The 25,665-nt window shown below is 40.7% G+C and overlaps 10 protein-coding genes across 10 annotated transcripts; 5 read left to right on the top strand and 5 right to left on the bottom strand.

Moving 5' to 3' along the window:
- Nucleotides 1-18: 18 nt before the first annotated feature.
- On the bottom strand, nucleotides 19-1,558 carry V1514DRAFT_221285 (DNA glycosylase). Its single transcript, XM_066924718.1, has 2 exons — nucleotides 1,434-1,558; nucleotides 19-1,370 (listed from the first exon to the last, which is right to left on the bottom strand). The coding sequence occupies exon 2, from the start codon at nucleotides 1,239-1,241 to the stop codon at nucleotides 153-155; it is 1,089 nt and encodes a 362-aa protein (XP_066784789.1). The 5' UTR covers nucleotides 1,242-1,370; nucleotides 1,434-1,558; the 3' UTR covers nucleotides 19-152.
- Nucleotides 1,559-1,607: 49 nt separating this feature from the next.
- Nucleotides 1,608-4,722, bottom strand: V1514DRAFT_341330 (helicase C-terminal domain-containing protein; the record flags this gene model as incomplete). Its single annotated transcript, XM_066929054.1, has 8 exons — nucleotides 1,608-2,546; nucleotides 2,597-3,355; nucleotides 3,415-3,714; nucleotides 3,833-3,893; nucleotides 3,972-4,105; nucleotides 4,172-4,450; nucleotides 4,511-4,515; nucleotides 4,569-4,722. The coding sequence occupies 8 exons, from the start codon at nucleotides 4,720-4,722 to the stop codon at nucleotides 1,608-1,610; spliced, it is 2,631 nt and encodes an 876-aa protein (XP_066784788.1).
- Nucleotides 4,723-5,010: 288 nt separating this feature from the next.
- V1514DRAFT_303559 (WD40-repeat-containing domain protein) lies at nucleotides 5,011-6,616 on the top strand. The gene is made up of 4 exons (XM_066925605.1): nucleotides 5,011-5,443; nucleotides 5,516-5,973; nucleotides 6,045-6,194; nucleotides 6,256-6,616. Exons 1-4 carry the CDS (start codon nucleotides 5,177-5,179, stop codon nucleotides 6,473-6,475), a joined length of 1,095 nt encoding a protein of 364 aa, XP_066784787.1. The 5' UTR covers nucleotides 5,011-5,176; the 3' UTR covers nucleotides 6,476-6,616.
- On the bottom strand, nucleotides 6,530-7,464 carry V1514DRAFT_326799 (phosphatase inhibitor-domain-containing protein). The gene is made up of 2 exons (XM_066926861.1): nucleotides 7,038-7,464; nucleotides 6,530-6,966 (listed from the first exon to the last, which is right to left on the bottom strand). The coding sequence occupies exons 1-2, from the start codon at nucleotides 7,234-7,236 to the stop codon at nucleotides 6,743-6,745; spliced, it is 423 nt and encodes a 140-aa protein (XP_066784786.1). The 5' UTR covers nucleotides 7,237-7,464; the 3' UTR covers nucleotides 6,530-6,742.
- A 1,160-nt stretch (nucleotides 7,465-8,624) lies between these two features.
- Nucleotides 8,625-9,324, top strand: V1514DRAFT_277247 (HotDog domain-containing protein; the record flags this gene model as incomplete). Its single annotated transcript, XM_066924951.1, has 2 exons — nucleotides 8,625-8,941; nucleotides 9,018-9,324. The coding sequence occupies 2 exons, from the start codon at nucleotides 8,625-8,627 to the stop codon at nucleotides 9,322-9,324; spliced, it is 624 nt and encodes a 207-aa protein (XP_066784785.1).
- A 19-nt stretch (nucleotides 9,325-9,343) lies between these two features.
- On the bottom strand, nucleotides 9,344-12,484 carry V1514DRAFT_350813 (CBF/Mak21 family-domain-containing protein). Its single transcript, XM_066929423.1, has 2 exons — nucleotides 10,692-12,484; nucleotides 9,344-10,633 (listed from the first exon to the last, which is right to left on the bottom strand). The coding sequence occupies exons 1-2, from the start codon at nucleotides 12,306-12,308 to the stop codon at nucleotides 9,479-9,481; spliced, it is 2,772 nt and encodes a 923-aa protein (XP_066784784.1). The 5' UTR covers nucleotides 12,309-12,484; the 3' UTR covers nucleotides 9,344-9,478.
- A 1,845-nt stretch (nucleotides 12,485-14,329) lies between these two features.
- V1514DRAFT_326791 (glycoside hydrolase superfamily) lies at nucleotides 14,330-16,030 on the top strand. Its single transcript, XM_066926860.1, has one exon. The coding sequence runs from the start codon at nucleotides 14,526-14,528 to the stop codon at nucleotides 15,870-15,872; it is 1,347 nt and encodes a 448-aa protein (XP_066784783.1). The 5' UTR covers nucleotides 14,330-14,525; the 3' UTR covers nucleotides 15,873-16,030.
- Nucleotides 15,960-17,261, bottom strand: V1514DRAFT_220945 (uncharacterized protein). The gene is made up of 2 exons (XM_066924716.1): nucleotides 16,625-17,261; nucleotides 15,960-16,572 (listed from the first exon to the last, which is right to left on the bottom strand). The coding sequence occupies exons 1-2, from the start codon at nucleotides 17,161-17,163 to the stop codon at nucleotides 16,047-16,049; spliced, it is 1,065 nt and encodes a 354-aa protein (XP_066784782.1). The 5' UTR covers nucleotides 17,164-17,261; the 3' UTR covers nucleotides 15,960-16,046.
- A 158-nt stretch (nucleotides 17,262-17,419) lies between these two features.
- V1514DRAFT_277351 (peptidase M16C associated-domain-containing protein) lies at nucleotides 17,420-20,602 on the top strand (the record flags this gene model as incomplete). Its single annotated transcript, XM_066924954.1, has 3 exons — nucleotides 17,420-17,725; nucleotides 17,783-18,032; nucleotides 18,087-20,602. 3 exons carry the CDS (start codon nucleotides 17,420-17,422, stop codon nucleotides 20,600-20,602), a joined length of 3,072 nt encoding a protein of 1,023 aa, XP_066784781.1.
- A 2,501-nt stretch (nucleotides 20,603-23,103) lies between these two features.
- On the top strand, nucleotides 23,104-25,664 carry V1514DRAFT_290447 (COG4 transport protein-domain-containing protein). The gene is made up of 2 exons (XM_066925301.1): nucleotides 23,104-23,880; nucleotides 23,934-25,664. The coding sequence occupies exons 1-2, from the start codon at nucleotides 23,178-23,180 to the stop codon at nucleotides 25,550-25,552; spliced, it is 2,322 nt and encodes a 773-aa protein (XP_066784780.1). The 5' UTR covers nucleotides 23,104-23,177; the 3' UTR covers nucleotides 25,553-25,664.
- The last annotated feature ends 1 nt before the right edge of the window (nucleotide 25,665 follows it).

Raw genomic sequence — 25,665 nt, 5'->3', positions numbered from 1 at the left:
TATCGTATATCTTCATATTTAGTGTCGTGAGCGAAAGCTTGATGGTTGTTGATGACGTTTGAATTTCACAATCGGTTAGCGCGTTGAAGGTTTTCGGGGAGAACATATTACGGCATGACTTAGTCATCATTCAATTTCAACCATGTAGTTATTCAAATTTCGTCACTGCTGGCTATCGGAACAATGACATCTCCAACTCTCCACATGTACCACATAAACAAGCTGCGATATGGCTTAAATGATTCCGATTTTTCAATCATTTCCTGCTCAGTCATGTACTTAAACTTGCCCTTCTTGCCCTTTGCCGATGCAATATTTTTGCCATACCAAACCGCCATGCCTCGTTGCACGCCCAAATCACCAATCGCAAAAACGTCGGGTCGTTTTAATGCAAACAGCAAAAACATTTCACATGACCACACGCCCAGGCCTCGGACTTTTGTTAACGTTTGAATGACCTGTTCGTCTGATGATTGGTTAAGCGCGTGCGGGTCGATCTCGCCTGATGCAAATTTGGATGCCAGGTCGAGTAAGTATTCCGCCTTGCGCTGAGAAAATCCTGCTGACCGAAGCGTGCTCACGTCCCGTGTCAAAACCTGTTGCGGAGTCGGAAACATGCTCGATTCGTTGCTGTTGTGATCATAATCATTAATATCAAACAGGCTTAAAAACTTGTTGCGAATGCTTTTGGCAGCCGCGCCGCTAATTTGTTGCGATATTATGCTGGAGGCAAGTGACGCAAACGGGTCAACCGGTAATGCCAATTTTTGTTCATTAAATAATTCACATGCATGTAGACGAAACAAGTGTTCGAACCGGTGATCGATTGATTGCAAATGTGCCACGGCGTGTTCAAATTTAAATCCGGGCATGTAAGCCGTTGGAATAATAAACCTGGATTCAATTTGATTTTGCCTGACTTGAATCGTTTCAACCATGTGTACGTTTTCCTGCTCGCTTGTTGTCGCGGGCCGTCGTTCAACCTGCTTCACGATAACCTGTTCTTCTTGCACGACCGCATCATTTTGTTTAACAGGTTTCTCAACAACGTCAACCTCGGCACTCTTTATCCGCTTTCTCTGTCGTGGTGGTGATAAAATTTCCTTGCCCGTGCCTGATGACGTCGCTCTCTTGATGACCTTAAATGTTGATTTTATCAGGATCAACTCGGTTGCCGCCGCGACGGCCCGGTCGTTGGCAACTTGGTTGAGTAATCGAGCAGACTGACGTCTAGTTGTCATCAAAACCGAATGCTTGTTCGTAATCTTTATAAAGACTAGCCAGTGCAATTTTTATTTTTTTGTGACTGAGAAACCTGTCTAGGTGCGTTCACATTGGTGGTGAAGGGCAGATTATTGATAATGCTTTAACTTTAATTTAACTTCAAAAAAAGGTCATCTACATGAACAAGCATTGATCTTGGAATTACGTACCTTCCTCTGCTAAATGAGCAATCAAAATGAAAAAAAAAAAACCACTACAACTTTGGGTAAATCTTTGCTCTTAGCTTTAGCAATATTCTACAATCTTGTTAAAATCGCTAATCAATTTAACGCCATACCAATGCAAGCATTGAAAAGCAAAGCGAAAAAAAAAAAAAAAAAAATCTATGAAGCAGCAGATTTATGTTTAAAAAATTCTCGAACGCTTTTCAAAACTGACCCAATCTTGACGTCTTTTGTACCTGGATCCATTCTGTGTCTGATCCATTGCGGCAATTTTTGTTGAATATTTGGCCGGTTAAACCGGTCATCGACAAATAATATGACAGCGTAGTCATTCGCATGTCGGATGCCGCGGCCAATGCTTTGGTTTACGGCTCGCATGCAAATATTTTCATAATATTCCTTAGACGCTTCCTCGCTCGCGCGCTTGCTGGCCGTGTTGATTCTCGACATGTCACCGGCTGATGGCGAGTCAGTATTAAGCTTGCCAAGTTCTTCAAGCTTGAATTGTTCAAATACTTTCTTTTCAATGTAATTTCGCTTGGCGATTAAATCTGCAGACCTGGCGTTAGGGTAGGGCAACCCGACCATGATAATTCCTCGTGCCAACTGATCGGAAAAATTAATGCCTTCAGACATCTTGCCACCCACCACGGCGAGAAGCATTGCTCCCTTGACGTTATGATCTGGATCCGAAATCGCTTGCGCATATAAGGACAAAATTTCATCAACCTTGTTGGCTTCACGTGGTTCTTGAAATATTTTTTTCCGATTATTTAATTGGTCCCAGATCGTCATGGTCGCATGTGGTGGTTTAATTTTCCATTTCAGTACAACCTGTTCCATGTATTTATAACTGGGGAAAAAAACCACAATGCCATCAGGAATCACAACCGTAAAGTTTGAAATTGTTCGTCCTAACTCTTGAGACATGGTGTCTAAATTTTGCTTTTCGAATGTGAATCTAAGTGGCTGGCCGGTTGGTCCTGATGATACTGTCCACGCGCCAAGATTGTTTTTTGGTATAACGTGATCGCACGACAGTGTTTGAATACGATCACGAGGAACGTATGGAAAAAGATATCGAATAAAGTCATCAACCTATATATATATTTACATCAGTAAGCCTAAATGGTGATAACAAAACTCACTGGTTCCATGGTTCCGCCGGCTAGAATTACGCACTTGGCTTCGTCCACGATCGATTTAAAATGAAAACTTGGATCAAGAAGCAAATATTTTAAAAATCGGTCATCATTAATTTGTTCAAAATAAACTTTGCCCTCAGATGATGGATTGTTTAAGCATGACATGAATGAAGCAATTTTTGATAAAACTGGCACGCTCGTGATTACTCGTTTTTGACCTTGCTTTTGTTCCAGTTCTGGATTCACAACTTCTGAAACGTAACTCTCAATTTTCCTAGCCAGCTTACTCTTTTCCAGATATTTTTGAATCTTGTGAATGTTAATCGTATCAACAGCTTGATTTTGAAGAACCTCGTTATAATAAACTTCGTTTCCATTAGAACCACGATACTTCACCAAGTACTGTTCCAAAACATCTAGCAACTTTATAATCTGAGTAATGTACACCTTGTTGCCAGCATTAAGCTTCTTGGAAAATTTTTCGAGATATCTTACGACTCCAGACTTTGACCTTATAATGTCATTTAAAGAAATCGACATTGAAAAGAGCGAAGAAATCGTATCTAACAGGTTATGTGCTTCATCGATAATCACAATTTGGTTCTTTATTGAGATGTTTAGAACATTTCTGTTTTGCAAAAGAAGAGGGTACGGTAAAGTGACTATCTCGCTAAAATCAACTGATTTACGACTACCATAGTAAGGGCAAACACTCATGATCTTTCCAATTTGGCCCAAATCTTCGATATCCCGAATATCAGCCTATATTAAAAAAATTAGAATCCAAACCTAATGAGTGACGAGTTGAAAGGGCAACATACAAGTACTTTATCTCTAAAGTTTCGATTCTCAACTCGGTCTTCCATTACATGATCAGATTTCATAAACGCACATCGTTTTTGGATAGAATTTTGTTGCAATTCTGCACATTTATCGTTAATCTGATTAACGTCTCGAAGTCGAGACACGGTTGGGTGGATACACAATTGCTTGCGAGATGATAACGGAACATGGCGTACAATCGGGAATGAAGAGTATATTTCTGAAGCAGGAAATTCTGGAAGTCGTAGTTGTTGCACGAACTGAGTAAGTTGAGAATGTGTCCTAGATGCGTAAAAAATCTAACGAAAAAAAAAAAACAATTAAAAATAAAAATAAAAATAAAAATAAAAATAAAAATAAAAATAAAAATACGTGAGTACATGAGTACGTGTATTAAAGCACCAATAAACTACTTACTTTACTTTCATTATGAAAATCTTCGTCTTCGTCATCATTTTGATTTGCTCTTCCTCCGAGTCTAACCAAAAAAATAAAAATAAAAATAAAAAAACTTAGAATATGTAGTACGAAAATTTTGGACGCAAGATATACGAACTTATCCAATAATGCTTGAACTTCTGGTGAAACGTTTGAATTTGGCAAGGCCTTTGCCGTCGTTGTGGTTTCAGAATCACTATCGTAATCGTCGACAAGGTATTTTAAATCAATTTGTTCAGAACCATGACTCTTCTATATTCCAAATCTCAGCATCACGAACAAAAAAAAAGACCGATTGAAGTGTCAAATCATAAATACCATGCGTTTTGTCGTGATCCCTTCTGTCAATTCATAATTTCTTGTCACTTTAGCACGCTCCTTGGCCTCGACTTGTCGAGCTCGTTGTAATCGATTTTCAAATTCTTTATATTTTCTCAAATTAGCCTCTTCCGTTAGTTTTCTGTGGTGTTCAACTACCCATGCAGGTTCGTTGCTGTTGCTGCTTGTACTGGGGTCAATTTCTGACGTGACGTGTTGTAGAGTCTGATGATCTCGCAGCCATGTCATCGCACCGCAGATTAAAGATAATGATTTGCCCTAACAAGACTATTAACTCCTTAAACATCAAAACATGATTGTTCAAAAAAAATATCCTACCGTGCCTACAATAGTCAGTAATGCGAACGAACCGTGAAAAACAAATTCTAAAACTGACCAGTCGGAGACTCGAAGATTCCAATCTTGCCCTGCGAAATAACATCGTACACGGCATTCATAAAATCAAGCTGTATCTGATAAGGAACATATGGATGATGGAAGTCGCGCTGGTTAGCCTCTCCCAATGGCGACTCGTCATTAGTTACTGGCATGGCGGTGTTCAATCTGTGTCGCGTGAAGATCGATAACAGTCATAAACGGGTATTCGCATTCCGTTAAATTAAACCCGTCTAACTTGATTAACTTCAGTTCTTGCACAAAATCATGACCGAATAAATTTATATGTATTAAAGCATTTATATGCTTTGCAAATTTCTTCTGTATATGTATGTACACGACTTTGTGTAGTTATAATTGGAACATTGTTCGTGTAGTCAACTAACTGTTTACAAATTATGTAAGGAACCCGTCGGGGCATTCAATCAAATTTATACGCGCAAGGACAACTTCAAGCAATCCTTCAATCAAATTTCATATTATCAGCTCAAACTGCGTTTTCTGGTGTTTAATTCAGGAAAAAAAAGTTTGTCACCGAATTTCACGGATACTAAAGGGCTTGTTTTTTATTTAAAAAAATAGCTCATTGTTGAACAAGACGCCAATATTATGTCAGTGTTTGGATCGTCGTCCGGGCTGTCGTCACAAGCATCGTCCCTGACTGGCTCGGCTGCAGAGTTAAGTGGTGATCGTGATTTAAATTCTCCTCCTGAAGATTCAGTTTCAGATCTTGCATTTTCACCGCAAGCCGAATTTCTTGCCGTTTCATCATGGGATAAGAAAGTTCGAATTTATGAATTGGCTCCGAACGGAGATTCACAGGGCAAGGCGTTATATGAGCACCAGGGACCTGTACTTAGCGTGCACTGGTCAAAAGTAAGGACCCAATATTGGTTGAGCATATTTAATTGCTACGGTTAAGCTAATACATGTTTTTAAATTGCATAGGATGGTACAAAGGTGGTTTCTGGTGGAACCGACAAAGCTGCAAGGCTGTTTGATGTTCAGTCGGGACAGTCACAACAAATCGCAGCACACGACGCGGCTATTAAATCAGTACGATTTGTTGATGCAGGGAATACCGGAGGTCAAATTGTTGCTACCGGATCGTGGGACAAAACACTAAAATACTGGGATTTGCGGACACCGAATCCGGTTTCGACGGTTCAATTGCCCGAGCGAGTGTATACGATGGATTGCCAACAGCAATTACTGGTAGTCGGAACCGCAGAGAGGCATATTTGCATTTTTGACTTATCAAACCCAGGAACAATATTCAAGACGATTCAGAGCCAGTTGAAATTACAAACCAGGGTTGTTAGCTGCTATCCTAGCGGCAACGGATTCGCTGTTGGTAGTGTCGAAGGACGATGTGCGATTCAATATGTAGAGGATAGAGATCAACAGTATGGACTTAAAATCTTTGTGTCCGATTGACGATTGGCAAATTTACTAATTTATTGTGCGTATCTTCTAGGAAGCTAGGGTTTTCGTTTAAATGCCATCGAGATAATCCTACTCCGGGAACCCGATCCGAGGCCAACGTTTACTCGCTTAATGCGATTTCATTTCATCCTCAATATGGCACTTTCTCGACTGCCGGATCAGATGGCTCGTTGAATTTTTGGTACGCGCGCATTTACTAGAGTAGAAGAATTTTTTTATGGACTACTAACAAACGCGAACAGGGATAAGGATTCGAAGCACAGACTAAAAGGATACAACTCTCAGGGAGCAACCATTCCTTGCACGGCATTTAATCGTAACGGTACTATCTTTGCATATGCTCTAAGTTACGACTGGAGTAAAGGTCATCAATTCAACAGGGCCGATTACCTTAACGTTGTGAAGCTACATGCTACAAGAGAAGAAGAGGTGAAGCCACGCGCCAACAAGGCGAAGCGATGAACGCAGTGAACGGTTATGGTCTGGAATGCGTAAAATAGACCTTTTGGTTACAGTTGGAACCGTATGAATACGTACTGTATATTAATGAATTCATCCAACAAATGCCCTCGTTTGTTTGTGCAAAAAAAAATTGATGCAACACATAAAATCAAAACCATTTAAAACGCCAAAACAAATAAAAAAAAATACTTTTTGCAACACGCAAAATTAATTAGATGTGAAAATAAAACGAATATAAAAAAACCACAAAAATCACACCAAAAACATTCATGATTGCCGTTTATTATTATACCGAGGCTGGCGCTCGTATGCGTTAGGTCCCGGTTTTTTCTTGCGACTACCGTGCCTGTGCAAATGCTTGCAATCCGGATGATTATGGTTCTGATGATCATGCTTGTCCTTATCACCGTCCGAGTCACTTTCTGACGAAGAGTCGGACTCGTCGGAAGAAGACTCGCCAAATTCCCGGTTCTTGTGGAAAATACAACAGACTTTAATACAAAAAGATAAATGTTAGGACGAAACATTACAAAAATGATTTCCAAACTTTATGCAAACTTACTTTTCGATTTTTTTTTATTCATTTCTTCATTGTCAACAACCTCTTCATCCCAAGTCACGCGTCGGCTAGTGCCCGACCCGCCTCTAAGGCGTAACGTGCCGATTGTCGCACTCGAACTAGACTCTGCCGATTCGCCGGCTTCCGTGCCCTCAATAACTACAGACGAAGCAGAAGGTACTGAATGAATCTCACGCTGCATTTTTTTTTTGTTTGGTTTGGAAATGAGTTTAATCTTGAAAAATCGATGGTTGACAACTGGTTAAACCGCGTGATGATTTCAGGGTACGGGTCGCAGCCCACTGTTGCGTTATGTATTCGCATTGTCTGTCTTTAAATATAGTATTTCTAGGAACTGAAAACAAAAATAAAATACGCCATGATATTATTGCAGTTTGCTTTGAAATGGTTTCAATTGCATATACGTAAGTTGTATAGCTATTACATGCCCATGGAAAATGTTTCGACACGTGATCTTCTAGGTTGGCAGTAGGGTAACCCATATTAGCAATTATTGCGGGAAAGGGTTTGTAGAGTAAACGACTACGTAACTGCTGTATATATAGAACATGGTAGTCCCAAACATGACTTGTTTCTCAATGAGTTTAAATTGTGAAATATAATAAACATGGAACTTGAAAATTGAAATAAAAATAGTCACCACACATATGTTAGTAAGACACATGGCGCGGGCACAGAGGCATAGATATGTGTTTTCGAACGACGAACCACATACTACTCACCGAACCCTTCATTACTTTATACAATTACATATAAGCTATACAATTTGTCCGCTTTTAATGTATCTCCAAATCACGTGTTCTATTAGAAATCTACCGTTAGAAAAACATAATAATGTACATACCCCGTGACGTTTATCTCTGTCATATCGCTCCAATCATGACATGTCCCAGTACGGCGTTCTATCCAAGTCAACGCAGCACCATGCAATGGCCTGTTCCACCTTGTTGGGTTGAAATGGAGGGCAACATTTGTTGGTTTCGGCGTCGTGGACGAACAATGGCAAGCTAACCAGAATCAGCAAGCCGCGGAAAGCCCCTACGCTAGATAAATGGGGTTGGCCCTTTCAAGAGTTGACGTTCTCGCCACAGTGAAGACCCATGAGTGCAAAACCAGTTCCATAAAGTCCCCCCAAAAAACAATCAAAATTAGTTATGATAAACAAAATGAAATAAAGAAAATAGAAAATTAACTGGTAAATTAGTCCTCGGTCGACAAAGGTAGTAAACAAGCTTGCCGTTACTGAGCCTTACGTAGCCCAAACTCTACACCGGTGGCTACCGAGGCTGCACTTGCTCTCCCCCAGATTCTTTTGCCACTGAAGGTCGGGGTATAAATACATTGATCACTCGCAAGCCAATGTCTCGCCGCGGTGTAATCTTAACCTTGAAAAGGATTGGGTTTCAATCGTCACCTCGCACATTTAATCGTCGCACTTACACGACCATATCGCATCCTCATCCGCAACCGCAATCTCACTCGTTTCGACGTTTCAGCAAGTTCATTTTCTCATACGTCCTCACACCAGTCATTTCACTTACTGTCGGATACGTTGGGTTTTTGTACGTCATGCCTTCTTCTGAGACAACCGCTGCTCCAGCAGGAACCGTATTTGATGAACAAATTGATGGCTTGATTGCTGACTTGCAACTGGTAAAACAATTACGAGCGGATCCTCGGTTTCACGAATCACGGCCGCACGCTGAAGCTCCTGAGCATCTAAAATCTCAAAACCTAACCGCCGGAGTGCTGGCCGGCCCGGGAAGACTTACGGTTCCACCTCTAATCTTTAGCGATCCAGTTTCTCACGAATTGGTTGGCATATTTCATCTCGGCAAGGAACTCTGCGGGCACCCTGGCATTGTTCACGGTGGCCTGCTAGCAACGTACGCAATTTTTTTTTTTCTGACAGTGCAAAAAAAAAAATATACATAGATGTAGCTAACACGATTTTGTTATTAGTCTACTTGACGAGGGCCTTTGTCGTTGCGCATTCCCTGCCCTGCCATCAAAAGTCGGCGTCACGGCCAACCTCAACCTGAACTACCGCGCCCCAGCATTCGCTGACAATTTTTACATTCTCAGGGCTAACGTCACAAAGCAGGATGGACGGAAAGTTTGGGTTAAGGGTCATATCGAGACTTTAGCGTCGGAGACTAGCCAGGACGCTGTCAAATGTGTGGAGGCTGAAATCTTGGTCGTCGAACCAAAGTGGGCCAAGGCGCTACCTAAAATTGTCGATACCGAGATCACTGAAACTACATCATAGAAGTGCAAATAGATAAAACGTACGATATATAAAATACATCAACAATTAAAAATAAATTAATAGTTCAACTTTTATCCATCCACATATATATACACATGATTTAAAAAAAAAAAAAACACACACACAAATTTTATTAATACAAGGCTCAACAAATCTATTCATCATCCGACAGTAAATCTTTGTAGTCATCGGCTGACGCGAAGACGGGAAGATCCTTAATCTTGCGTCTCCGTTTGGTCTTTTCACTAGATTTTTCATCGCTGTCCTTCTCGCCGCTCTTGCGTTTTCCCTTAGTTTGGACGTTTTTGTTCTTTAAATTCTCGGCTTCAAATATCTTATCCAGTTCAGCATCATCATCTTCTTCTTCACCTTCTTCGTCCTCCTCATCTTCATCATCCTCTTCATCACTATTTGCCGCCGCAAACGCCTTAGCAAACTCTTCAGGATCAAGTTCGGAATCATCATCGCCAATATCCAAGTCATCTTCAGAATCATCGCCTTCAATAACCGCTTCAGCATCTGATACTTCGCTTTCATCCTCTTCTTCCAATCCATCTGCCAACTCTGTATCACTAATGTCATCACCTTCATCGACATCCTCACCACCTTCAACGTCACCTCGACTTCTAACCATCGCCTGCCAAATTTCGTCTTCCTCCGCATCTGAATCCAACTCTTCTTCGTCCAAATCATGATTCTCGTCTTCTTTCTTAACACCCTTCGGTGCTGCACCTTTGCTGATAAAGTACTTTGCGAAAAACTTCTCATCCGGTGCTTCGTTCGCATCCTTGGCAAGAGAGACTGTTCTCGCCCAGTCAATGCTGTTCGTAGACGGAACCGACTTTCTAGACGCCTTTGTAGACAGCAGAAGCACGTTCTTTGTAGCATACGCGCTACTGTTCGACATTGGTTGCATGATACTTCCTGCACCACCACTCTTACCCTGAACCTTGGTCTTTGGTGATTTGTACACAAACCGGTCCAAGAAATGAGTCAACGAATGAAGGGCAAGGTCTGGTCGCGACCCGGCAGCAGTGTGGTTCAAAAAATGAGTGGCGAAATGAGTAACAGTTGGGTGATAATGACGCGTTAGAGGTCCAAGCTCCCAAAGGCAACTAGCAGACGCATTTGCCTTCAATGGATCGTGATTTTTGCCGTCATAATCTACACTAGCACTCTTCTTTTGTGACTCCTCAACTGGCTTCATCTCCCCATCAGAGTCAACATCTTGAAAATGCTCTTCATCGTCATCACCATTATCGGGTGAATCCGTAATAAGACTCCTAATAAAGGGCGACGCGGTCTCAACCTAATTCGTTATTAGAACCAAAAAAAAAAAAGAACACTCAAATGTAATGCACACATACCTCACTGAGAAGATAGATAACACCGGCAGCAAAACCAACATTAACAGTCTCTGTCGCAACTTGCACTAATCTTTTAGTAAACGCTTTCACTCTGTCAACGTTTAAGTCACTTTTTAATGCTTTAAACACCAAATTTAAATAAAGAGCCTGCTTGGAAGACGTAATAACCCTTGGATCCAATAAACTTTCATACAAAGTCGCATAAAATCTATCAGACTGAACTTGAGAAGCTGACGAAATCTGGAAAAGCAACATCAATGCTTGAACACGAGTGTTAAAATTACCGGACCTTGCAACATGATAAAGAACGGAAAGATGTGCCTTAAACACGGCATTATCCAATGAAGAATAAGGAAAAGCTCTGTTAAGACCTGTCAAGATTGATGATATGAGTCTCATATTAGCCTCTTCTTGAGCCTCTGGTGACAGCTTTGGCTTTCCACCTTTAGGCACTGCGGCTTGATTTGGCTTATCCTTGTTTTTCCATCGACCTTTCTTAACTTTCTTTTCCACAATTCCTGTATCCTTCAATTTCTTTGACTCCGCCATAAGTCTCTCAAACAATGAAAAATAGATTTCAATCAATGAATTTGCAAGGTCCTTGTCTTTCACTGTGACAATTGTTTGATTGAGGGTGATCGTCGAATAGTACCTTGCATGATAATCAGCACCTGGTCTAAAAATGAGTTCCGAGACAGCGTTTACAATGACCCGTTTCATGGCAGGATGTGCCTGCTCTAACGTCAAAATCAAGTGCGACGCCTTGGAAGCAGTCCTTCTATCAGGATCACCAAGTTTGTTAGCACCCAGCTTAAGCAGATTCACTTCTTGTTCTGGTTTTGCCCGCATCAAATCCATTATATCTGATAAAATACTTGCCCGAACGTGTACGATCGGATCATGACTTAGCGTCTCTAATAACTGAACAAATGAAAAATAAAACTGCTTCAACCAATCTTCATACGCCCAAACAATTAACCACTGCTTAATTAATTTGTTTAACTTGTTATCCAGTTTGGAAGGATCTTCAAGTGATTGCTTGGCAACGGTAAGCTTCCTTGAATCCTGGTTCGTGAACCAAACCAGTTTGCGATCTGGAAGAACGTTTCCGTTGGCGAATAAATCTTTAAGCGCCTCAGTTGATTGCAACGCGGCAGTTCGATTTTTCTTTTTGGCAAGTGCTAAAAGACCATTAAGTGATTTCATTGCATGTAAAGGTGACTCTTGAACCAACAAAGTCAGGGCTGACACTTTGTCCGATAACGTTCCTGCATTCAGAATTTCTGAAAAGAACTGCTTCTGTGATGAAGAAGTGCTAGCAACAGCAATATAGCTCTCCGTATCTTTTTCCAGCAAATCCACTGCTATCTTTAACAGTTGAGTCTTTTGGTCATCGTTTAAATCTGCCAATGACTTATCGCTAATTTCAGGAAAATCTGAAAGAATCCCATTTTCATGCCATACTGGTGTCGGTTCAAATACAATCTGATTTATTTTTGCCCTCGGTTCAAATTTCTTCTTCGTTACGGATGTATTGCTTGACTTGTTGCTTCCAAATTGTTTATGCTGTTGTCTCTGACCTTCACTACGGCCCTTTGACTGAAATCTATTACTCATCTTTTTTTTTTTGTTTTGTTTTGTTTTCTTTTCTGAGTATTTCAAACCCTCAAACTAATTCCAGTCAAAAAAAATCTGAATAAATCTCTTCAAATAATTTGGAGAGAGCTATTACAGAAATTTTTGACCTTTTGAAAGATTGTTGAGTGCTTCTCGTTTTTTTCACGTTTTTTTTTTAAGGTTCCCTACCCACCACTGCACGCACCACAAGCCTTGCATGGTTATTGTGACTACTAAGTGCGACACGCACGTGATAATCACGTGATAAAGTAATAATAAATGTAAGGGTCTGGTGTATTGTTGCTTCGAAAACATTCGTCTATATATTATTCGTCCTAATGTTCTCATTTATAATAATAATTATATTGTATTTATCATTAGAAACAGCGGATTCGGACAAATTGAAGTTGATATTTTGGCTTTAAAAATTATAAAAATGCCGCAGTCTCTGCACAATAACAATTTTAGACCATTGATTTCGCCTTCTACAATTATACACTATGTAGTTTCAGGTAGATAGAAAAATTACAATAAATTTTGTTGTTAATTTATTTTAGAAAAGACATTATTGAAAAGAGGCGATTATATATACAATTTGCCACTGATTGTTGCCTCTGTAGTTACAGTAATTGCAGTACATGTTCAGTTAATCTTTTTTTCGTATAAATAATCGATATTAAGCAAAATATTTTAATTTTAAATTATTCTTTTTTTAAAAAAAAGGAAATTGTTCATCGGAACAGAAAACTTAAATATCGTTTGTAATTTGCCATGCTAAATGAGTTTAATTAAAATAATACAGTTTAATATGGCGGCGTAAATTGAAGTTAAAATAAACGACAGCTAAGCCTAATTTTTGAAAGGTACTCAAACAGCACAACCAATATACGGCAAAAATTGGTACGTTCTAAAACTAAAAAATTACCTTATTTGGAGTTTGTTTTAACTTAGAATATAGTTACCTATACTCTTTCTTGAAGCTGCAAGTTTTTCTTTAATCGTGGAAAACCCTGATGGATTGCGTAAGCCTTAACGTTGTAGTCATTAGAGTTTAATTAATATTGCCAAGATTGGCCAATGCTAATATAATCAAACTGAAATGTATTCATATGACGAACGACAACGGTGTGTGGGATGAAAGTACCTGTTTCGTGAGGTATATACTTACCGATAATACATTTCTTCAATTAATTTCGGACATGCTGAAGTCTGAATATGGCTTGTAACTTAGCCATGGGTCGCCACGCAAAAAGCCTTATTGAAGCACTTTCAAGTAACGGTTGAGAAGGGGTACTTGTTTTACTGGGGAATATACCACTAAAGTGTGGATCAATGCACGTTACATGTGCGTTCCTGCATCGTGCATTAGCGCCACTGCAAGGAACAGTTTTTAATCATCTGTGGCTTCTTAACCTACCCAGAACAATTGTTCCAAATATTTGTGCCATGGAAACAGCAAATTTAAAAGATTTTAATTAATGGTGATGACAGTCTGTCCATGCAAAAAGTATATTGTACGTAATAAACTTGCGTTTCGGGTGGCCGGCATACGCCCATACGCAAAGAAAACAAGCGGCTACCTGCCGAAAGGGCAATACCATATGCTCGGTAACCCCTTGTGAAATATTTGATTAAGCGTGGCGCATGTCGTATTCCAGGCACACTTCTACTGTTAATTCTGTCGTGTCTTATTTGCTGACTGTAAAATTTTGGAAAAACAATTGACTCAGTACATTTGTAATTTTATTTTTTAGTGTTCAAATTGCTGCACAAAAGGAATAAAAAAGCCAACAGCCAGCTACATAACGTAACCTCATTTATTGCCTGATGACCACTGTTGTAATGTGCGCACGCTTCTTCGCTTGGATAATTAAACTATCAACTATCAGCCAGCCTTCTTTTCTCGCCATTTGCGCGATGTGGCTGGCACCACGCTTGTTAAGGAGGCGGCTAAAAGCGCTAACCCTATTTGAGAAAACGTGGCTGGTGGTACCTGGCTTGTTCGTCCCTTTTATCATCGGAGAAAACAACCCCTGCAGGTCAGGCGAAGAATTCATTGTTTTCTTTTGTTTCTCAATTTTTTTATCGCCGCCAAGGTTAATGATGTGCTTTGGATCGGCATATAAAAAGGGTCCTGAAGTCCTGCGTTGGGCTTCTCATTCCAACAATCTTTCAGAAACTTAATCCACACACTCTTTAGTTACCAGAAACACAATCATGAAGTCCTTATTATTATTCGCATCGCTTATTTGCATGCTTCTGCGGATAACAGCCGCCGACCCCATTCGGGGTGTCAATGTTGGTGGATGGCTTATTCTCGAACAATGGCTTGGTGGTGATATATGGAATAGAGTCAGCAGTGCCTCGGATGAGTGGGGCGTAGCCGACGAACTTGGCGATGCCGCTTCAGATGCCTTTCAGGACCACTGGTCTACCTGGTTTACGGAGTCGACCGTACAACAGCTTGCATCTTACGGCGTTAATACCCTTCGAATTCCTCTTGGCTACTGGTCGGTTATCAATAACTCAGACGAGCCATATGTATACGGCGCTCAGGATTACCTGGACCAAGCAATTGGCTGGGCAAGAAATGCCGGAGTTAAAGTTTGGGTTGATCTTCACGGTGCGCCAGGCTCACAGAATGGTTATGATAATTCTGGCCATGCTGATGGTGCTTTCTGGCAAACAGACTCAAACAACATTCCACTTACTATCGACGTTATCACTCAGCTTGCGGAGAAATACTCAGGCTCAAACTATTCTGATGTTGTTATTGCTCTTGAATTACTTAATGAACCAATTTCGTGGTCACCAAATGATGTCAATATCACCAGGCAATACTACATCGATGCCTACAATTCCGCACGTAACGCGTTGACTGATAATCAAGATCTTCAAATTATTATTCACGACTCCTTTGTTGACCTTGAATACTGGTCTGATATTCCATCTGCAGTTTCTGCAGACTACGGTCAAATTGGTCTTGACAGTCATATTTACCAGGTCTTTACAGATGAAGACAATGCCTTAGATGGCACGGGTCACATTGATAAGGCATGCAGCTTCCAAAATTCACTTCAATCTTCAAATGATGTACTTCCTACTTATGCCGGTGAATGGTCCGCTGCTGCTGAGATCTGCATTTATGCCGACGGCACTTCATCCTCTGGTACTTCCTGTGATCAAGACGGTTGTCAATGCACGACTGATGATTCTAGCTCATGGAACAGCAATCTAACCAATCTCGTCAGAGCGTACGTGGAAGCTCAACTTGATGTCTTTGAAGGCAACGCTACTGGATACTTTTTCTGGTCACACACCGGCCCCGGAGCTTGGAATTTTATTAACGGAGCTGAGCAGGGATGGATTCCTAATCCTCTCACCAGCAGAGCGTTCCCCGGTCAATGTGGCTTCACCCTTTCGTCTGAAACTCCGGTAAAGAAACGTGAGATACTTGAATCACATTTGAAAATTCCTCATGATGACCGACGAAGAGTCAGACGGGGACTTCTTGGCAAGCCCGTTCATCATGCTCACATGGTTGCAGAACATGCCAAGCTATAGATTTTTTTTCATTCCTTGTTTTTTAATGTGATAGATTTTTATTTATTTGGGGTATATACTGGTTTTTTGATTTCTTTTGTACATATGGATAGAACTTTTATTATATTAATGACCTTTATTTTATGTTACGACTAATATACAATATAATTTCATAAAAGTTGCATAAATCAATATTTAACTATACATGCCTTTAAACCAAATCCCATCCATAGTAACCGACAGCCAGTAGTTTACTTCGACAAACACCCATGCGAACGATGCACTACCCACAAATGCCTTAGCTCGCATCCACAACCCATCAAGTAAACTGTCTCCATAAATACCCTTTGCACCAACGGCCCGCGCAACGGTCCTAAAGAGTGATATTTCGAATGGCTCTATTAACGCGCTGTTAATCACAGTATAAAGAAACCACTGTACTAATTTCGGAACTGCCTGAATAAATGCGTTATTTCCTCGCGGATGCTCAATCTTGATATAATTAAGAATGATGGGCGTGATAAATGAAAATAATTTCTCTGCACCGTAAAACATAATGACGTCAGACAGTAGACGGTAGGAGTCAGGACTTGAAAAGTTCAAAATACGAGAAAATGCTGCCGCTGCAGGAAAAATCTGATTTGGAGAAGCTAGCCCGAGTAACTGTTTGATTTCCAGTTCAACAAAAGGACTCACGAGCACAGTTGAGCTAAAATATATCCTAAATGGCCTGGTTAGTAGCTATACATTAAACAATCATATTATCCTCTTACAAAAAATCTAAAGCTGCCAATCTTCGCCGGGATAACCTACTAGGCCATATAAATGGCAGCACTTCTGATAAAATAACGCCTGCTGCTTCGCCGACGAGAACGATCGCCTGTGAAACATATGACGTTATGAAGCCTGCATAGAGATCACTCCAACTCGCTTTTTTGAAAAAAAATGTGGCAAATTCAACGTAAGATGCATCTGAGGGAAGCCGGTACACGCTCAAATTTAATCTTATTCTTCGTAACGGCCAAAACATTATGAAATAAGCTATCCGAGCACCGGTATGAATCACCAGGCCGTACATGTTAGCCTTTGCCTGCAACTTTAGCCTCTCATTGTCATCTTTGGAAAACTTGGGCACTTGACGAAATCCTCCTATTGCATAAACTTCTGTCTGTGCTCTGTAGTATAATCGGTCGTTCCTTTTTCCTTGATTAAAAGCAAACAGATGCTCGACCGCATTGGGGGGTTGCTGTTGATTGCCCCGGTCAAAATATCCACGGCCGAGTGACAATCTCTCAAGTCGTGGAATGATCATTATCTAAAAAGATATACTAAACAATAATGTATATTAATCACCAAAACCAATATGTGCATTCCCCCGTATTCATTTTACTATCGTCTCTTGGAGTTTCCATTGCGGACGTGTTAAAGGTCAGTGAAATTTTCGATGACAACATTGGGACATTCACGGCTTTCGCTAACTACTAATCTTTCAAACAAATTGTCATCATGGACGACGACCCGAAGAACAGTGAAAATTATAGAATCAATAGCCAATTTAAATTTAACGAATGTCTTCTCTTCTTCGTGCACGCCACTTGAGCGTGCCTTTGAAGCTGCGTCGTTTGAATACAATTGGAAGACCGTTTGCGACGTTAGCCGAAGAAGGCCAATATGCTCCGGGTACTAAGCTTCACGGTTATACAGTGAAAGACATCAAGAAAATACCAGAGTTTGAGATGTTGGCAGTACATTTGCAGCATGATAAAACAAATGCCGAGCATCTTCACATAGCGAAGGATGATAAGAACAATGTCTTTTCGATTGCATTTAAGACTAATCCACCCGATGCTAGTGGTGTTCCACATATTCTCGAGGTAAGACTGAATCAACTTTGAACCATGAAAATTATTAAACTAACTTAAAGATGGTAGCATACTACACTATGTGGCTCGGAGAAATATCAAGTTCGAGATCCTTTTTTTAAAATGCTTAACAGATCATTGGCGAATTTTATGAATGCGATGACAGCCAGCGACTATACGTTCTATCCTTTTGCTACAACCAATCAGATAGATTATTCTAATTTAAGAGACGTTTATCTTGATGCTACGTTACATCCACTATTAAGAAAAACCGATTTCACTCAAGAAGGATGGCGACTGGAGCATGAGGATCCAAAAGGTATATTGAGCAGTGTAAAATCTGGATGAATGAGCGCGTTTTAACTTTTTGTAGATCCGTCAACTCATTTGACATTTAAGGGCGTCGTTTACAATGAGATGAAAGGTCAAATGTCAGATTCATCGTATCTTTATTACATTAAATTTCAAGAAAGCATATATCCGAGTCTTAATAATTCTGGTGGCGACCCGGCCAAAATTACTGATTTGACTTACGAGCAACTGCGTAACTTTCATGCAGTGAATTACCATCCCTCAAATGCTAAGGTATTTACATACGGTAATTTTTCTTTGGAAGAACACTTAAAGCATCTGAATGAAAGATTTTCTGCATTTGCTCCAATCCATAATAACAAAGACGTGAAGTATCCAATTGAATTAAAAGAATCAAAAGAAGTCGTTCTGAAAGGTCCTGTAGATCTATTGACAGACCCAAATCGACAATACAAAACTTCACTTACCTGGTATTTGGGCCCTACCAATGATAGCTATCTCGGACTTTGCCTTCGCATTCTTACTTCCCTATTAACAGACGGCCATTCGTCACTGTTATACCAGGCTCTTATTGAATCAGATCTTGGCACCGAATACTCATCTAATTCCGGATTAAGCAGTGGTTCTCCTGTTAATATATTTTCAGTAGGCTTGCAAGGAGTTAGCGAATCGAACGTGTCGGTTGTTCATGATACAATTCACGATAAGATTCGACAGGCATATAATGAAGGCTTTGAAATTAGTCGGGTTGAAGCTTTTCTTCATCAAGCCGAGTTATATAGAAAGAACAAGGTGGCTAACTTTGGCCTTAACTTGCTGTACGGCATTGTTCCTGGGTGGTTCAACCAAGTTGCTCCTTTGGATATACTAGAATGGGATTCACTCATCTCAAGATTTCGCGAAGACTTAAAGAAACCGAGGTTTCTTGAATCAATTTTAGAGAAGTACTTTTTGGGTAAACCTACGTTTGCATTTACAATGATTCCTTCTGAAGACTACGGTCAGAACTTACTTGCGGATGAGGAAGCACGTTTAAATGCCAAAATCAACAGTTTGACTGAGGCGGATAAAAAGAATGTATATGAAACTGGACTGGAGCTTCTTCAAAAGCAAGAAGAGAAGGAAGATTTATCGAGTTTGCCAACACTCAGAGATAAGGATATTCCATTAGAGACAGACAGAACTGAATTGGAACACAATTTACAATCGGATGTTCCTGTTCAATGGCGAATCACTCCTACAAACGGACTTACATATGTTCGTGGATTAATATCGCTGCAAGATCTTCCTCAAAATCTTCATCCGTATCTTCCTCTGTTTGCTGAGGCACTTACTAATCTTGGCACTGAAACGGAATCCATGGCGTCATTAGAAGATCAAATAAAGAAAAGTACCGGTGGCATTTCGGCTGGCATACAAGTCAACTCTTTACCCAGTGATATTGAGAGCTGGAATCTTGGTCTTACGATGAGCGGATTTAGTTTGAATAAGGATGTTTCAGAACTTCTTCGGTTGTTGTCAGTTCTTCTGTTGCAGACAAACTTTCACAACTATGAGAAACTAAGGACGTTAATTCGAGGAATGTCGAGCGGTGCTGCCAATGTGATTGCTGAAAGCGGTCATATCTACGCTCTTGGTGTTGCTTCTTCATCAGTAACCGCATCTGCACATTTAAGTGAAACTTTGTCAGGAATGGAACAGGTGAAGTTTATTGCCCAGTTAGATGCTTATGATGATGCTTCATTGCCCTTGATTTCTCAGAAACTAGCTGAAATTGCTTCTTACGCGTTCACCAGATCAGTCTTGAAACTGGCTGTCACTTGTGGGACAGAGGTGGTTCAGTCAAATGAGATTGCCATTTCAAACTTCATTAACGGTTTGCCCAACCCCGTTTTGGAGCGCACATTGGGGGCAAAGAATGGTGCAGAATTAACAGCGTTTACTTCAAAAGTCGCGGATAAGACATTTTATAACTTGCCATTCCAGGTTAACTATGCCGGCGTGTGTTCAAGAGGTGTCGCATATGACCATAAAGATGGCGCGGCTCTTCAAGTTTTAGCTAATCTGTTGACTAATAAGTATTTGCACTCTGAGATACGTGAAAAGGGCGGTGCTTATGGTGGTGGCGCCAGTTATAATGCGACTTCCGGAATTTTTAGTTTTTATTCTTACCGGGATCCCAATCCACGTAACACGTTTGCCACCATCGATGGAGTTGGTGAATGGGCAGTGCAACATAATATAACTGATCGAGATTTGGTGGAATCTAAATTGAGCATTTTCCAGGGTATTGATGCTCCTACTAGTGTTCAGTCAGAAGGAATGATATATTTTTTGCAAGGAATAGATGATGACGCCAGGCAAGTCCGCAGGCAACAGTTACTTAATGTGGGCATATCTGATGTTAAAGATGCTGCCAGTAAGTATCTTGTCGCTACTGCTCACCAACGCAATACAGCTCTTCTAGGTGTACCTGATGAGTCTGTATCGGAATCAAACGGGTGGAGGATTGCCGAGGCCGGCGTGTTTGGTTCAACAGTTGACCAGACTGGTGTCCAGATACCATTTGAAGGTTAAGTCTGATATTTTTTGTTTTTTGTTTTTGTTTTTTTGCGCAGCACGTGAGGCTTTGTACATACTTTTTTTTATAAATTTTGTATATATATTTATGTTTATGGGGACCATATGACTTATTTGATTGATGACCACGGCTATTTTTTCGGCGCTATAGATACACTTCTTTCTTTAATTTTTCAGGCAAGGAGTCACTATAAATAACGGCGCTATATTAATGGATTGAAAAATGGAAAGTTGGTAGCTCTAGTTCGAGACTTCGAGGTCGCTAATTATGAACTTGACCGTTGGACCATCAAGTTTTTAAATTTTCTTGAGAGGACCACGATTCGGTACATAAAACAATAGTGGACAAGGTTTCAAATGAAAAGCAACCAAGCCAGCTTTTCATTGCAACTTGTATCTCAACAGATTGTCCAGTACTTTTAACCGTGACTGTGATGACTACGAGAAGACATACATTTTGGCACCCAGGAGCACCGCTTCTACGACTGTATTGACTTTACTATTTTCTTTGATTTCTTGAGTAATGGAAGACGAATTTTGTGCTACCAATCCTCTTGCACTGCCGTAGGGGTTGGCGCGGGTGAAGAAGGCGCCAACATCACCTTTGCTCCTTCGATTGTCAAAGGTCTTGCATCTGCTTGTTGGCTTAAATTACAAAGCGCAGGAAACTGCTACTTTTGTTCCCGATCCCTTCCCTAATATAAAATAACTTCTTGTCATCATCTCTCCGTGGCAATTGCCCGATTGGCCGCCCTGTTTCCAAGGCCACTCACTGGAATGGCGGTGGCCACTTTGACGAATCAACTTACAAGCTGCACTTAATGCTGAACCTGATGCTCGCAGTGCCATGGAAACAGAACTCGCCGCGTTAAAGACCGCCTTTTCTGTCTTGAAATCTACTATGAAACAAAGGATCGGCGCTGGTATTCATTAAGTTACAGCTGGATGAATTAGACCGACTACCACTCTCACTGCCAATATTGACTCGCTACTGCTCACCCTGCTGACTATTAAAACTGCTACTGTCAACACTAATTGTTTCACCCAGTGTCCTGCTATCGTGGAAACTACTTCAAAGGAAACCAAGGCCGAGACTCAAAGCATCGCGACCCAGAACCGCAACTTCATGGCTGCCAAATCGACCGTTCTTCAGCGTAAGCTGAATCAGCATGATATTGACTGCAAGAATAAGACGGCCACTCTGCAATCAGATGTGAATATCATCGATGTACAACAAGATCAACATTGCGATATCGCTACAACGCCCACCGGTAACAGTGTCTTGGTGACCTTCCGCTCGATCCAGGACTATAATGCTGTATACACTAAAAGTATCCGTATCATGTACGCGAGACCCTGGATGCTCCAATTCACGGAGAAACGCCCACGCCGCTCAACGGGTGCCCCATCAATAATGAGACCAACCCTGCACAGAAACACGAATGCCCAGGCTGAGGACCAGGTCAATGCTGACCATATGGACGAGGCCTTCCACAACCGCTAATAAAAATTAATGTTCTACAGCAAAACTGTCGGAGAAAAGTTTCATTGACCGCCCTAATGCCCAATCGTACTGCCGCTGATCTTCTGTTGCTCCAGGAACCGAGCATCAACACACGCGACTCAACTCACTGCCTGACCCCAACTGGATCGCTATTCATGACATGAGCATCACTGACCGCAATCGCTACGAACGACCTCCCGCCACCTTGCCCGCTTCACCATTGATCCGGACCTCACGACTGCTGACATTGTGGGCCTATCCGGATTGTTAATCTTTATAACCCACCTAACAATGCGGCTGACCAATCTGCGACGCCACTTACGCGGCTACAAGGGGCGATACAATCTGGCCCACCTTTGGACTGGATCATTGCAAAAAACTAACCCGCACCAGACCGACTGGGACCCCGCTAACCGGGCCGTTTTTAGCCATCTGCGCTATGCCACTTGGTTTCATGACCATGACTTTACTCTGTGCTCTTCACCGGAAACCCCGACTCATGACCATAACACCATGATTGATTTTGTGTTTGCAACCTTTGACATCGCTACGTGCTTGCTTTGCATTATGTCCAGTAGCGCATATTGAAGTTATTGTATTTAAAAAGCCCGTAGTTGAACCTTGGGCCCGGTCAGCCGGTCCACCTCATTGGTGTGCACAGATCTGACCGAGCCTTTCCTTCTAGGTAACCATATTGCTTTTTATTAAGTCTTATGGGGACCCAGGACCTTTACTTTGAAAAAATTTCGAGTGTTTGAAGTAGACATATGCTCGAATAGGTTCGAATACACAGCAGGGGCGTTTAGTGTTCTTTTGTAAGATAAAAAAAAGAATTCTAATGCCGAGTGGTTGGCTGAGGTGATTCTGTATTACTGGTATTTTTAAAAAAAGAACAAAAAAACTATTAATTTCATTTTTCGTATTGAGATTGAGTTTCCTGGTTAACGCTTTTGAAGTTTTGCGATTGGCCCCTGAATTGTCTGCCAATTCTGCACCTACAGCTTCTGAACATACGTACAGCGACGTATTAAATTACACAAGTGTGTTTAATTATTTTATGTCGAAACCATGACGGACGACTTTTTTTTGGACGTTTTTCAATGTACAACATATGACGAATTATTACAGTCCACCAGTTATTTGCAACATGAAACTCAGAAACTAAATTCTCAGCTTGATTCAATTTGTGAATCCCAACTTCCTCCACTGTCACATTCGTTGCAAAGGCTGGACATTCTTGGTGCTGCTTTAAGTACACCTCAGCAAAATGCTAGGTTGCTGAAACAAATGCTTTCGAACGCTTCTGATGTTGCGTCTCGTATCTCACAGAAGGCCAGACTGTTAGACACGGAACAATCACGAGTTCAAGAGAGTTTAGATTATGTTATTAAGACACAGGAATTAAAATCTTCCATTGTTGGTATTTATAATGCCACACAAGTGCGGGATTGGGAATCGGTTGCAAATCATATATACAGCGCTTCCAAACTACCATCAAAACTGGTCCAAGGAAAGTTTGCTGAAGCTATGGTTCCTACAGAAGAGAATCCTGAAATTCCTTTGGTGGAATTAGAAAAAGCAACAGAATCTTTTGGTGCATTGTGTCTACGCGAATTTGAATCAGCTGCAGCTGCGAGGGATGCTGAGAAGATAACTAGATATTTTAAACTTTTCCCATTAATTGGAAAGGAAAAGGAAGGATTAGACGTTTATGCTAAATTTGTTTGTAGCATAATTGCAGGTCAAAGTAGACAATTAATGAGCAGTAAAGGTAAGAGTTAAAATGATGTTAGTTGGCTTTTTTAGATTCTGATTGCAGTTTAGTCGAGGGCCCTTTGTTTTTTGGAATGGTTATTTCTAGATTATTTGAAAACATTGCAACCATTGTGGATCAGCATAGTCCGATTGTGGAGAGATATTATGGAGGAGGGAAGATGCAACGTGTAATTGAACGAATACAGCTAGAGGCCGATACTCAAGGTGGAATTATAATAGATACTTACTTCGATGACCGAAATATTAGCAGACGGTTATCAGACATTAAGAGCTACGCGTTCAGCTTTTTGGTACAAAGTTTTATGCCAACTGGACTTGGAATGGGGATGGGAATACGAGCACCGAGTCCTGCAGTTAATACAGATGCTGGAGGAATCAGCGTCCAGGAAATTGATACTTTATTGAACGAGTCTTCATTAATAATAGGGAGATGGAGTTTATATTGCAAATTTTTGGCTGTAAAGTGGTGGCTGCATGACTTAAACTTGATTCATCAGGAAGACGATTCAAAAATAACATCCGCAACTGATTTGAAGCTGCCGCCAATACTCATGCGAAGCCAGTTGGCGAACAAAATGAATAATCGCGTTTCGCCAGCGTTTGAATCAATGGCAACTTTTTTTTTCCGCAGGTCTCTTGAGAAAGCGTTTCAACTAGATGAAGCACCTATTCTTCGCAATTTGCCACCTGAACCGTCACCGACCAATCCTCTTATATCCTCAGCTATTGATGATGTCATGTATGTTCTAAATGCAGTATTAGAACGATCTGTATCAACTGGCCAATCACATTTGATAAGGAATGTTATCGGTAATCTTCGGCGCGTTTTGGAATCTGACCTTGTGGGTATGATCCAAAGGAAAATGAGAGATGAGACATATCCAAAATCTGCGGGTATCAATACAGGCAGCAATCAACCCATACCGCCACCAGAAGACAAAGTTAATGGTTTTTTAATTCTTCTTAATAATTTGGACGTAGCAATTCAATATATCAGTAGAATTGTTGACACCGTTATTGCATCTTGTGGAGATAAAAAAGTGTTGTCTGTTCTCCCATTTGGTGATGAGCATGAGCAAGTCACTTTATCACTTCGTGGTCTATGTACATCATTTGAATTACGGGTAAAGGAGCTACTTGTTGATGGCACTCAGGTTATTTTTGCGCAGGTTATAAAAGCCCGTCTTCGCTTACTTTTGCACGAAACATTTAAAGACGCGTCATATCTTCCTCAAAATATATCGAATGATGACGTGGAAGATTTGCAGTTCCAGCAACAAGCCGACCTTGTCCGCTTGCGATTTTCTTACGGATGGGATTTATTAGTGTTTCCGATTCGAAAAATTTTAACCGAAAAAAATTATTCTCGACTGCTTTCGGTAACATGCGAGCATGTTTCTAATATTTTGGAGAATAAAATATGGGCATTGTCAGGTGAGGTTAATGAATTAGGCGCTATTCAATTGGAGCGTGATGTTGCAGGAGTTATTGGTCATGTTTCTCAAGGAAAGTGGTACTTTTTACGGGAAAAATTTGTTCGAGTGGCTCAATTAGTTATGGCAATTGGATTAGACGAGCAGGAATTGAATGCGGGTGGAATAGAATGGATTCTCACAGAAGAGGAGCGTAAGCGAGCTTTAGCTATTAAGACAGATGATTTGATTTAAAAGGTTTAATTAGCTGTGTAAGGAGTTTGTGATTAATTTAATTACGTGCTTTTGTATGTCGTATTATAATAATTTATTTTGCTGTTTTTGATTTTTATGTCCATCATCAGAAT

This window comes from Lipomyces japonicus (assembly GCF_038497905.1).
Source record: "Lipomyces japonicus strain CBS 7319 unplaced genomic scaffold V1514scaffold_8, whole genome shotgun sequence".
NCBI classification, from domain to species: Eukaryota; Fungi; Ascomycota; class Lipomycetes; order Lipomycetales; family Lipomycetaceae; genus Lipomyces; species Lipomyces japonicus.
This window is presented reverse-complemented; position numbering and strand designations above follow the sequence as displayed.

Bases quoted from the DNA above. Each gene is read 5' to 3' on its own strand.
- V1514DRAFT_221285 (XM_066924718.1), bottom strand. From the start codon at position 1,241: ATGACAACTAGACGTCAGTCTGCTCGATTACTCAACCAAGTTGCCAAC.
- V1514DRAFT_290447 (XM_066925301.1), top strand. From the start codon at position 23,178: ATGACGGACGACTTTTTTTTGGACGTTTTTCAATGTACAACATATGAC. The intron at 23,881-23,933 runs GTAAGAGTTAAA...ATTGCAGTTTAG, and splicing joins ACAATTAATGAGCAGTAAAG to TCGAGGGCCCTTTGTTTTTT.
- V1514DRAFT_303559 (XM_066925605.1), top strand. From the start codon at position 5,177: ATGTCAGTGTTTGGATCGTCGTCCGGGCTGTCGTCACAAGCATCGTCC. The intron at 5,974-6,044 runs GTATGGACTTAA...CGTATCTTCTAG, and splicing joins GTAGAGGATAGAGATCAACA to GAAGCTAGGGTTTTCGTTTA. The intron at 6,195-6,255 runs GTACGCGCGCAT...AAACGCGAACAG, and splicing joins GATGGCTCGTTGAATTTTTG to GGATAAGGATTCGAAGCACA.
- V1514DRAFT_326799 (XM_066926861.1), bottom strand. From the start codon at position 7,236: ATGCAGCGTGAGATTCATTCAGTACCTTCTGCTTCGTCTGTAGTTATT. The intron at 6,967-7,037 runs GTAAGTTTGCAT...TTTGTATTAAAG, and splicing joins GAATAAAAAAAAATCGAAAA to TCTGTTGTATTTTCCACAAG.
- V1514DRAFT_220945 (XM_066924716.1), bottom strand. From the start codon at position 17,163: ATGATCATTCCACGACTTGAGAGATTGTCACTCGGCCGTGGATATTTT. The intron at 16,573-16,624 runs GTAAGAGGATAA...CAGGCCATTTAG, and splicing joins TTGGCAGCTTTAGATTTTTT to GATATATTTTAGCTCAACTG.
- V1514DRAFT_350813 (XM_066929423.1), bottom strand. From the start codon at position 12,308: ATGAGTAATAGATTTCAGTCAAAGGGCCGTAGTGAAGGTCAGAGACAA. The intron at 10,634-10,691 runs GTATGTGTGCAT...ATAACGAATTAG, and splicing joins TTATCTATCTTCTCAGTGAG to GTTGAGACCGCGTCGCCCTT.
- V1514DRAFT_326791 (XM_066926860.1), top strand. From the start codon at position 14,526: ATGAAGTCCTTATTATTATTCGCATCGCTTATTTGCATGCTTCTGCGG.